This window comes from Anolis sagrei, chromosome 5, assembly GCF_037176765.1.
Source record: "Anolis sagrei isolate rAnoSag1 chromosome 5, rAnoSag1.mat, whole genome shotgun sequence".
NCBI lineage: Eukaryota > Metazoa > Chordata > Lepidosauria > Squamata > Dactyloidae > Anolis > Anolis sagrei.
In genome coordinates this window covers 199,127,886-199,140,600 of record NC_090025.1, presented here as the reverse complement: position 1 = coordinate 199,140,600, position 12,715 = coordinate 199,127,886, and the positions used below count along the sequence as shown (strand labels likewise).

The window sequence follows — 12,715 nt, the reverse complement described above, 5'->3', positions numbered from 1 at the left end:
TAACATCACTGAACTGCATTATATAGGGCCCTCTCTATAATGCCATGCAATGCAGTTTAACTTTCTTGAACTGCATTATATAGGGCCCCATCTATACTGCCATACAATGTGGTTTAACATCACTTAACTGCATTATATAGGGCCCTATCTATACTGCCATGCCATGCAGTTTAACTTTCTTGAACTGCATAATATAGGGTGCATCTATACTGCCACGCCATGCAGTTTGACTTCATTGAACTGCATTATATAGGGCCCCATCTATACTGCCACATAATGCAATTTGACTTCATTGAACTGAACTATATAAGACCCTATCTATACTGCCATGTAATGCAGTTTAACTGCACTGAACTGCATTATATAGGGCCCCATCTATACTGCCATGTAATGCAGTTTAACTTTCTTGAACTGCATTATATAGAGCCCTTTCTATACTGCACTGAACTGCACTATATAGGGCCCTATCTATACTGTCATGTAATGCAGATTAACTTAATTGAACGGCATCATATAGGGCCCCATCTATACTGCCATGTAATGCAGTTTAACTGCACTGAACTGCATTATATAGGGCCCCATCTATACTGGCACATAATGCAGTTTGACTTCATTGAACTGCATTATATAGGGCACCATCTACACTGCCATGCAATGCAGTTTAACATCACTGAATATAGGGCCCTATCTATAATGCCATGCAATGAGGTTTAACTGCACCGAACTGCATTACATAGGGCCCCATCTATACTGCCATGTAGTGCAGTTTAACTTTCTTGAACTGCATTATATAGAGCCCTATCTATACTGCACCGAACTGTACTATATAGGACCCTATCTATACTGCCATGTAATGCAGTTTAACTTTCTTGAACTGCATTATATAGAGCCCTATCTATACTGCACTGAACTGCACTATATAGGGCCCCATCTATACTGTCATGTAATGCAGATTAACTTAATTGAACTGCATCATATAGGGCCCCATCTATACTGCCATGCAATGTAGTTTAACTTTCTCGAACTGCACCATATAGGGCCCCATCTATACTGCCATGCAATGCAGTTTGACTTCACTGAACTGAACTATATAGTGTGCCATCTATAATGCCACATAATGCAGTTTGGCACTACCAATATCATGCAGTATGTAACTGTATTACACGGTCAGTGTAGATTCATATAAGGCAATTGTACAGCACTGGCCTGCATTATATGAGTTTATAGTCTGGCCATGCATTGGGGTTTTGAACTGCATTATATGGCCGTGTGGATGGGGCCTGTCATATAACCGCACTGAGCTGCATCCTATGGGTCTACGAGGACTATACCATGCAGTTCAAATGCCGTAAAGAAAGATCCAGGCGCAAAGAAAGCAGGAGGAGGAAGCGTTTCCCTGCCGGGTGGGTTTGTGCATTCCCCTTGCGTAGGCACGATTGTGATGACCTCTGCATCCCAAATCAGGAATAATAGGATGAGTAGCGGTGGGGAGATTTGCAGAAGCCCTTGAGAGAGGCTGGCAGCGCAGGCAAAGGGAGGAGAAGGGGATCCAAACAGAGCCCCCCATTACGGATGCAAAGCCAAAGCCCGGCTCAGGCTGGAGGTCACACGTTGGGAAGGGATTTTATTGTGGTGATGGCTTCAATTGTGTTATTTGTTGCCTTCAAGATGAAAAGGGGAAAGAAGGCAACCCAGAGGCGGCAAAGCGGGCCCAAAGAAGACGGGCAAAAGGGATAGTTGCAAACTAATTGGGCTGCAAAGAAGGAAGGGATCAAACACACAACGTCACACGCTTTGGAATGGGTTACACATACACACACACACACACACAGAGGCTTTTTGCAAAGGCACAGATTGCAAAAGGAAAAGAGATTTAATGGTCAGACCTTGGACATTCACAAGGATGGTTTTGGAAGCCTGGCTTGCATCTACACCAGCCATGGGCATACTTTGGCCCTCCAGATGTTTTGGACTCCAACTCCCACCATTCCTAACAGCCTTTGGACTACAGTTCCTAGAATCCCCAGTCTGCAAATGCACTTCAACTCCCACCATTCCTAACAGCCTTTCGACTACAGTTCCCAGAAGCCCCCAGCCTGCAAACGCAATTCAGCTTCCACCATTCCTAACAGCCTTTGGACTACAGTTCCCAGAACCCCCCTGCCTGTGAATGCACTTCAGCTCCCACCATTCCTAACAGCCTTTGGACTACAGTTCCCAGAATCCCCCTACCTGCAAATGCACTTCAACTCCCACCATTCCTAATAGCCTTTGGACTACAGTTCCCATAAACCCCCAGCCTGCAAATGCACTTCAACTCCCACCATTCCTAACAGCCTTTGGACTACAGTTCCCAGAAGCCCCCAGCCTGCGAATGCACTTCAACTCCCACTATGCCTAACAGCCTTTGGACTACAGTTCCCATAAACCCCCAGCCTGCAAATGCACTTCAATACCCATCATTCCTAACAGCCTTTGGACTACAGTTCCTAGAATCCCCCAGCCTGTGAATGTACTTCAACTCCCACCATTCCTAACAGCCTTTGGACTACAGTTCCCAGAAGCCCCCAGGCGGGATGAAGTTTGCAGAATAAATGCAGTTTGACACCACTTTAGCTGCTCTTGCTTAATGCTATAGAACCCTGGGAGTTGTAGTTTGGTCTCTTGATAAACATCCTTAGAAGTGCATCTACACTGCACAATGAATGTGGTGTGACACCACTTTAGCTCCCATGGCTCAATACTATGGAATCCTGGGGATTTAGTGAGATGTTTCATGCTACAGTGGAACTGCACACATGTTCTCCAGATGTTGATCCTTCTTAGGGTGCATCTACACTGCATAATGAATGTGGTTTGACACCACTTTAACTCTCATCACTCAATGCTATGGAATTCTGGATGTTTAGTGAGATGTTTCATGCTACAGTGGAACTGCACGCATGTTCTCCAGATGTTGAACCTTCTTAGGGTGCATCTACACTGCATAATGAATGCGGTGTGACACCACTTTAGCTCTCATCACTCAATACTATGGAATCCTTAGTGAGATGTTTCATGCCACAGTGGAGCTGCATGCATGTTCTCCAGATGTTGAACCTTCTTAGGGTGCATCTACACTGCATAATGAATGTGGTGTGACACCACTTTAGCTCCCATCACTCAAAACTATGGAATCCTGGGCATTTAGTGAGATGTTTCATGCTACAGTGGAGCTGCATGTTCTCCAGATGTTGGAGCTACAGTGGAGCTGCATGTTCTCCAGATGTTGAACCTTCTTAGGGTGCATCTACACTGCATAATGAATGTGGTGTGACACCACTTTAGCTCCCATCACTCAAAACTATGGAATCCTGGGCATTTAGTGAGATGTTTCATGCTACAGTGGAGCTGCATGTTCTCCAGATGTTGGAGCTACAGTGGAGCTGCATGTTCTCCAGATGTTGAACCTTCTTAGGGTGCATCTACACTGCACAATGAACGTGGTGTGACACCACTTTAGCTCCCATGGCTCAATACTATGGAATCTTGGGCATTTAGTGAGATGTTTCATGCTACAGTGGAGCTGCATGTTCTCCAGATGTTGGAGCTACAGTGGAGCTGCATGTTCTCCAGATGTTGAACCTTCTTAGGGCGCATCTACACTGCACAATGAATGTGCTGTGACACCACTTTAGCTCCCATGGCTCAATACTATGGAATCTTGGGCATTTAGTGAGATGTTTCATGCTACAGTGGAGCTGCACGCATGTTCTCCAGATGTTGAACCTTCTTAGGGTGCATCTACACTGTAGAATTAATGCATATCATAGAATCATAGAATCAAAGAGTTGGAAGAGACCTCATGGGCCATCCAGTCCAACCCCATTCTGCCAAGAAGCAGGAATATTGCATTCAAATCACCCCCGACAGATGGCCATCCAGCCTCTGCTTAAAAGCTTCCAAAGAAGGAGCCTCCACCACACTCCGGGGCAGAGAGTTCCACTGCTGAACGGCTCTCACAGTCAGGAAGTTCTTCCTAATGTTCAGGTGGAATCTCCTCTCTTGTAGTTTGAAGCCATTCTTCCGCGTCCTAGTCTCCCAGGTGTGATTGACCCTATAGTTCAGCCTGTGCCTGGTTCTTGTCCCCGTTGTCCCTTCCAAGGACGAGGGAATGGGCATTTCGGACATCGTCCGGCCACCTGGACCTCCGCAGGAAGCCTTTCTCCCGATCCCATTCCTCCTCGGGCAGAATTCCAGGCACGTTTTCAAGTGACTGGCCCCATTCTCCGGCCAATTCCCTTGGCTCGCAAAGGCTGGCCATCTGGGCCCGCAGGCCGGAGTGACCTCCAGTTCCGGCCCCTGAGCGCTATCTGACCCACTTGGATCCATCCACGCATTCCACAAAGTCGGCCGCTGCTCGGAAGGTGCCCAAAGGCACGGCAGGACCAAACCCAACACGCTTCCTTTGGCCACAGAGCCAACGCTTTGACCAACCAGCCTTACTAATGTAATCGCGCTCTCATTTGCTAATGGGAGCCGGGCACCGTCTCTTGCTCTCGCCCCTCGATTGTTTTTGTAATTCTGCCAGGGCTCATTGCTATGGAATCCTGGGAGTTGTAGTTTGGTGAGGCACCAGCCATCTTTAGCAGAGAAGACTTGCAAAACAACAACTCCCAGGATCACAGAATCCTAGAACCCTCGAGTTGGAAGAGACCTCCTGGGCCATCATCCAGTCCAACCCCCTTCTGCCAAGAAGCAGGAAAATCATCTTCAAAGCACCCCCGACAGATGGCCACTCAGCCTCTAAGCCTCCAAAGAAGGAGCCTCCACCACACTCTGGGGCAGAGAGTTCCACGGCTGAACAGCTCTTCTTACAATCAGGGAGTTCTTCCTGATGTTCTAGGATTCTGAATCCTTGAATCCTAAAGTTGGAAGAGACTTGGTGGGTCATCATCCAGTCCAACCCCATTCTGCCAAGAAGCTGGAGAATCATCTTCAAAGCACTCCTGACAGATGGCCATCCAGCTTCCGCTTCAAAGTCTCCAAAGAAGGAGCCTCCACCACACTCCGGGGCAGAGAGTTCCACTGCTGAACAGCTCTCTCTCTCCCAGTCAGGAAGTTCCTCTTAATGTTCAGGTGCAATCTGAATCCTACAGTTGGAAGAGACCTCGTGGGTCATCATCCAGTCCAACCCCCTTCTGCCAAGAAGCAGGAAAATCACCTTCAAAGCACCCCTGACAGATGGCCACCCAGCCTCTGTTTCAAAGAAGGAGCCTCCACCACACTCCCTCTAGGGCAGAGAGTTCCACAGCTGAACAGCTCTCTCTCACACACAGTCAGGAAGTTCCTCCTAATGTTCAGGTGCAATCTGAATCCTAGAATCCCAGAGTTGGAAGAGACCTGGTGGAGGACCATCCAGTCCAACCTCTTTCTGCCAAGAAGCAGGAGAATGGTCTTCAAAGCCCCCCTGACAGATGTCCACCCAGCTTCCACTTCAAAGCCTCCAAAGGAGCCTCTACCACACTTTGGAGCAGAGAGTTCCATTGCTGAACAGCTCTCCCAGTCAGGAAGTCCTCTTAATGTTCAGGTACAATCTGAATGCTAGGATCCTAGAGTTGGAAGAGACCTCGTGGGTCATCATCCAGTCCAACCCCATTCCGCCAAGAAGCATGAAAATCATCTTCAAAGCACCCCTGAAAGATGACCACCCAGCCTCTGTTTCAAAGAAGGAGCCTCCACCACACTCCCTCTAGGGCAGGGAGTTCCACAGCTGAACAGCTCTCTCTCTCCCAGTCAAGAAGTTCTTCCTGATGTTCAGGTGCAATCTGAATCCTAGAATCCTAGAGTTGGAAGAGACCTGGTGGGGCTTCATCCAGTCCAACCCCATTCTGCCAAGAAGCAGGGAAATTGCCTTCAAAGCACCCCCCACAGATGGCCTTCCAGCTTCCACTTCAAAACCTCCAAAGAAGGAGCCTCCACCACCCTCCCTCCGGGGCAGGCTCATGCTCACCTTCCTCCCCACAAGGACTTCCAGATCTTTTCCAAACGCCGTGCTCTTGAACCAGGCATCGTTAACACGTTCCAAACAGAGGGTGCCTCCAGGCAGCAGAGGCCAGGCTGCCCCTATGCAGATACCCTCACTGATTGATTTTGCAAACTTCATGGCTACTCAAATACGAATTCAAACTTGCGACTGGCAACATTCACACCTGCCTCATAATTTCACAGATATATATATACACTCCACTTGCCTCATTCTCACAGACCTCTGGACATTAGCCACAGATGCAGGCAAAACATCAGGACAGAATGCTGCTGGAATAAAGGCTAGACAGCCCAGAAAACTCACAGCAACCCAGTGATTCTGGCCATGAAAGCCTTCGACAACATGATGGGTGTTTGTTTTGTAATTCTGCATATATAATGTATATTGGGAATGGCATTTAATTTTCATTGTATGATGTACAAGGATAATAAAGATATTCTATTCTGTTCTATTCATCAGGATTTTGTATGCTAGCAATGGTGTGAATCCGCTCCAGGTTTTAGCCCGAACTTTAAAAGACATATCAATGGTGTCGAACTCTATCTCTCCCAGATAGTTCTTGGACTAAAACTAAGTCCAAGCCCACTTTGGACCTGCAGAGTGTTCAACCCCATAAATACGACCTCCCAACCCTGCTCTACGCCTGCGAAACGTGGACTGTCTACAGATGTCACATGCAACTCCACTCCCTTGGCAGCCACCTCTCCACCAAAGTCAACATCGACACTGAAATACAACACCGCCTGAGCTCTGTGAGTGCAGCATTTTCCCAAATGAAGCACAGAGTGTTTGAAGACTGGGACATCCATAGAGATACCAAGGGGCTTGTCTATAAAGCTATTCCCCTCCCAACCCTGCTCTACGCCTGCGAAACGTGGACTGTCTACAGACGTCACATGCAACTCTGCTACCTTGGCAACCACCTCTCCACCAAAGTCAACATCGACACTGAAATACAACACTGCCTGAGCTCTGCGAGTGCAGCATTTTTCCGAATGAAGCACAGAGTGTTTGAGGACCGGGACATCCGTAGGGAGACCAAGGGGCTTGTTTATAAAGCCATTATCCTCCCAACCCTGCTATACGCTTGCGAAACGTGGACTGTCTACAGACATCAACATTGAGACTGAAATACAACACTGGCTGAGCTCTGCGAGTGCAGCATTTTTCCAAATGAAGCTGAGAGCGTTTGAGGACCAGGACATACGTAGGGAGACCAAGGGGCTTGTTTATAAAGCCATTCCTCTCCCAGCCCTGCTCTACGCTTGTGAAACGTGGACTGTCTACAGACGTCACATGCAACTCCTGGAACGATTCCACCAGCGCTTCCTCCAGAAAATCCTGCAAACCTCTCGGGAAGACAGGCAGAAAAATGTCAGCATGCTGGAAGAAGCAAAGACCACCAGCACTGAAGCGATGCTCCTCCGCCATCAACTCCGCTGGACCGGCCACGTTGTCCGGATGCTCGACCACTGCCTCCCAAAACAGTTGCTCTACTCCGAACTCAAGAACGGAAAACAGAATGTTGGAGGATAAGAAAAGAGATTGAAAGATGGGCTCACAGCCATCTGAGAACTGGGAAGCTGGGAACTGGGAAGCTCTGGCCCTTGAGCGCTCCAGCTGGAGGTCAGCTGTGACCAGAAGTGCTGCAGAATTTGAAGAGGCACAAATGGAGGGCGAAAGAGAGAAATGTGCCAAGAGGAAGGTGCATCAAGCCAACCCCGAACGAGACCGCCTTCCACCTGGAAACCAATGCCCTCACTGCAGGAGAAGACGTAGATCAAGAAGAGGGCTCCATGGTCACCTACGGACCCACCGTCAGGACACCAACCTTGGAGGACCATCATCCTCGGACAACGAGGGATCGCCTAAGTAAGTAAGTGAAGACCTCCCTCCTCTCTTCCTGCTCCTTTCCCCCCATTTTTCTCAGCTGACCAAGGAGAGATATCTGCAGGAACGTCCAGAAGAGAGAGATCTTCAACTCACCAACATCGGACTCTTTGTGGGTTTTGATGATTTCAGCCAATTCGAAATTCCCCGCGATGATGGCCACCTGCAAGAGGAGGAAGCGGAAAGGCAGAGGAATGAACTGGGAGGCAGGACACTCTATAGAAATGTCAATACCCTAAAGGTCATCTAGTCTGACCCCTTTCTGGCAACAATCCTGGAGGACATCCACCACCAACACAGGGTGACTTTACACTGCAAAACAAATGCAGTTTGACACCACTTGAACTTCCATAGCTCAATGCTTATGGATTCTGGGAATTATAATTTGACAAGGCTCTTTAGACTACTTTGTCATAACTTTCCAAACTACAACTCCCAAGATTCCATAACATGGAGCAATGGGCATTCAAGTGGAGTCGAACTGCATTATTTCTACAGTCCAGATGCACCCAGAGGAGAGCCCACCAATACCCATGTGCCATGCATGTGTCCATGCAATAATTACTAATCATTCATGCATCCATTTATGCAGATCGCAAATAGTTGTGGAGACCAAGCAAGGGAAACCTACTGATTGCTAGGAATTGTGGGAGTTGAAGTCCAAAACACATGGAAGGCCAAAGTTTGCCCATGCCTCTACTATCCACAACTAAAACATTCTTCAAAGATGGTCATCCCTTTGAAGGAGAGCCTACCACCTTCTCAATCAGTCCTTATGCTGGATATGAAAGGGACCTTAAAGGTCATCTAGTCCACACACACACATCCTTCTGGCATGGGCGAAAACACAGCCAAAGCACACCTGGAATATGTCCACCCAACCTCTGTTGAAAGGCCTCCAAAGAAGGACAGCACAGTCACATGCAAGGCCAGTGTATATGTATGGGATCCCCCAATGCTCATCCCATGCAAGTCCTACCTGGAACGCCGTCTGGCTGTTGTAGTTCCGGATCTCTTTGCTGGCCCCTCGGAACAGAAGGACCCGGGCACAGCTCTCCTGGAAGGAGAAGGAGGGAAGGCAAAAAATGAGACAAATGAGAGAGAGAGAACGGGAGGCTTCTGTTGTATGTCAGCCTCTTCAGCCTGTGATTGTGTTCGATGTTCATGTTGATGTTCATGATGGGAATGATCTTCATGTTGATCTTTATGTTGATATTCATGACGGGAATGATCTTCATGTTGATGTTCATGATGATGTTCTTGATGGGAATGATGTTCATGCTGATGTTCTTCATGGGAATGATGTTCAAGCTGATGTTCTTGATGGGAATGATGTTCATGCTGATATTTGTGAAGGAATGATATTCATGCTGATGTTCATGATGGGAATGAGGTCCATGCTGATGTTCTTGATGGGAATGATGTTCATGCTGATGTTCATGAAGGGAATGAGGTTCATGCTGATGTTCTTGATGGGAATGATGTTCATGCTGATGTTCTTGATGGGAATGATGTTCATGCTGATGTTTATGAAGGGAATGATGTTCATGCTGATGTTCTTGATGGGAATGATGATCAAGCCGATGTCCTTGATGGGAATGATGTTCAAGCTCATGTTCTTGATGGGAATGATGTTCATGCTGATGTTCATGAAGGGAATGAGGTTCATGCTGATGTTCTTGATGGGAATGATGTTCAAGCTGATGTTCATGAAAGGAATGATGTTCATGTTGATGTTCATGATGGGAATGATGTCCAAGCTGATGTTCATGATGGGAATGATGTTCATGCTGATGTTTATGAAGGGAATGATGTTCATGCTGATGTTCTTGATGGGAATGATGATCAAGCTGATGTTCATGATGGGAATGATGTTCATGTTGATGTTCTTGATTGGAATGATGTTCAAGCTGATGTTCATGAAGGGAACTATGTTCATGTTGATGTTCATGATGGGAATGATGTTCATGCAGATGTTCTTGATGGGAATGATGTTCATGCTGATGTTCTTGATGGGAATGAGGTCCATGCTGATGTTCTTGATGGAAATGATGTTCATGTTGATGTTCATGATGGGCATGTTCTTGATGGGAATGAGGATGATGGTCAGGTTGCTGGGCTGGGGTCTGTTGGCATTGGGAATGAGGGGTTGCTTGGGCCTGAGGATGAGAGACCTTAGAAGAGAGACCTCAGAAGAGAGACCTTAGCTGTCTCAGGAAGATTCACAAGGCCACATTCCTGGGAGAGGCCTCTCGCAACTTTTCTGAGAGCAACTGTCTGAAAATGATGCTGAGATTGATTTTACCAGGTGCAGGAGTCCATATGGGAGAGTATGGTGAACACTTGGACATAAAGTGAAGTTTTAGTAAATTTTTGGAGACTGAGGCAATCAGTTTGGCTACGGCAAAAGAGAGATAACAACTGTTATCTGGTGGGAAGGTCAAGAAAAATGTTTTTCTCTCAGTTTTGGAATTTGGTAAAGCTTTATAATGATTTATGGGAGAGTGTTGCCACAGTCGGGTCAACGTTGTTATTTTACCATGGTCTTGTTTACAAGTGTTCTGAGTTTCATGCACCAAGTTTTTGCCTAACCTAAGGTTTGCCTATGGGATTTTTCTGTTTTATTTCATGGTTTCAAGTGCTTTGTTTCATGTATTTCTATGTACTCCTGGATCTTGTTTCCCTATAGACTATTTTGGATTTTGGACCTTTACTGTTTTGCCATTTTTTACTGCTTTGCCTACATATTTTCTACAATAAACTGCTTGCTGATTTTACCAAGCTGGCGTGGTGTTTAAGGCCACAAGTGTTCCTGCTCTTCTCCATTCCTGTTTTTTTTTCCCCCACAGGTGAATGCAACTACTGCCTGTCTCACCTGGCCCATCAGTGGCTAAGGGGCACACTGCCCTTGTTGGGGTGGGGACTTAGAAGGGCAAAGGGTCAAGGGGGTCCTCACCTGGTTGTAGAGGGCACACACATGGAGGGCGGTGTTCCCGGAGGCATTCTGCGCAGTCATGTCGGCCCCATAGAAGAGAAGGTGCTCCAGGTGCTGGACGTGGCCGTAGCGGCAGGCCTGCACCGGAAGAACGTGGGAAAGAGAGGAAGGTGGAGGAATCAGGTAAGATGTGGATGGGTCATCTAGACCAACCTCCTCCCACTATGGAGGAAGTCACAGCTAAAGCATTCCAGAAAGAGGTCCATACAGCCTCTGGTTAACTGCCTCCAAAGAAGGAGAGTTCATCACCTTCTAAGGCACTCCCACACTAGTTATGGAAAGGGTCCGTCAAGGTAATCTAGTCCAACCCCATTTTGCCACAAATGAAGCACTCTTGAAAGAGGCTTATCCAGGCTCCTGTTAAAAGGCCTCCAAAGAGTCCATCACTTTCTAAGGTGGTTTCACATTAGGGAAAAGGTCCTTAAAGGCCATCTAGTCCAACCCCATTTTGCCAGAACTGAAGCACTCCTGAAAGAGGTCCATACAACCTCTGTTGAAAGGCCTCCAAGGAAGTAGAAACCATCACACTCTGAGACCTACATATCTGGAACCCATTACATGCAAAGTATATAATATCCCAGAGTTGGAAGGATCCCCCCCCAAGGGTCATCTAGACCAGTCCCCTTCCACTATGCAGAAATACACAACTGAAGCACTCTTGAAAGAGGTCCATCTTACCCCTGTTGAAAGGCTCTCCAAAGAAGGAGAGTGGACCACAGTACATGTGGAAGGTACCTCTAAGGGTCATCTAGTCCAACCCCTTCTGCCATGGCGGTAATACAGAACTGAAGCACTCCTGAAAGAGGCCCACCTGACCTCTCTTCAAAGGCTTCCAAGGAAGGAGAACCTATCACCCTTAGAGGCAGTCTTATACTAGATATTTAAGGTGTTCCTAAGGGTCATCTAGTCCAGCCCTATGCATGAAAACACAACTGAAGCACTCCTGAAAGAGGCCCATCCAAGCTCTGTTGAAAGTTCTCCATGGAAGGAGAGACCACCATCTGAGTCCTATATATATGGGATCTGGAACCTTTTACATGCAAAATATATAATATCCCAGAGTTGAAAGGGTCCCCAAGGGGTCATCTAGTCCAGCCCCTTCTGCCACGCAGGTAATACAGAATTGAAGCACTCCTGAAAGAGGCCCACCTGACCTTTTTTCAAAGGCCCCCAAGAGTTGAAAGGGGTCCCCAAGGGGTCATCTAGTCCAACCCCTTCTGCCATGCAGGTAATACAGAACTGAAGCACTTCTGAAAGAGGCCCATCTGACCTCTCTTCAAAGGCCCCCAAGGAAGGAGAACCTATCACCCTTGGAGGCAGTCTTAAACTAGATACTTAAGGTGTTCCTAAGGGTCATCTAGTCCAGCACTATGCAGGAAAACACAACTGAAGCACTCCTGAAAGAAGCCCATCCAAGCTCTGTTGAAAGTTCTCCATGGAAGGAGAGACCACCACCATCTGAATCCCATATAGATGGGATCTGGAACCTTTTACATGCAAAGTATATAATATCCCAGAGTTGAAAGGGGTCCCCAAGGGGTCATCTAGTCCCATCCCCTCCCCCCATGCAGAAAGACACAACTAAAGCACTCTTGAAAGCCTCCAAGGAAGGGGAGCCCACCACGCTCTGAGAGGCAGACTTACACTAGATCCCTAGAGGGCATCTAATCCAGCCCCGCCCGAAAGACTCTGTTGATGTGGAAGGGATCCCCAAGGGCCATCCAATCCAGCCCCATTTGCCCATGCAGGAAGACACCAGTGCATTGCAGGGTCATCTAGCTCAGGACGTGTTCCAAAGTGGG

At 47.4% G+C, this 12,715-nt stretch overlaps 1 protein-coding gene across 14 annotated transcripts in view; it reads right to left on the bottom strand.

Moving 5' to 3' along the window:
- The window catches only part of SHANK3 (SH3 and multiple ankyrin repeat domains 3), a 407,035-nt gene that overhangs the window by 192,523 nt on the left and 201,797 nt on the right, over window positions 1–12,715 (bottom strand). For all 14 annotated transcript variants that reach the window (XR_010910064.1, XM_067469407.1, XM_067469409.1 and 11 more), the window contains 3 exons: window positions 10,875–10,991; window positions 8,898–8,975; window positions 8,015–8,081 (listed from right to left, as the gene is read on the bottom strand). Coding sequence is in view for 13 of the 14 variants with exons in the window: in XM_067469407.1 (XP_067325508.1) it covers window positions 8,015–8,081; window positions 8,898–8,975; window positions 10,875–10,991 (262 nt within the window). In the remaining variant the exon portion in view is untranslated. The remainder of the gene's footprint in view (window positions 1–8,014; window positions 8,082–8,897; window positions 8,976–10,874; window positions 10,992–12,715) is intronic.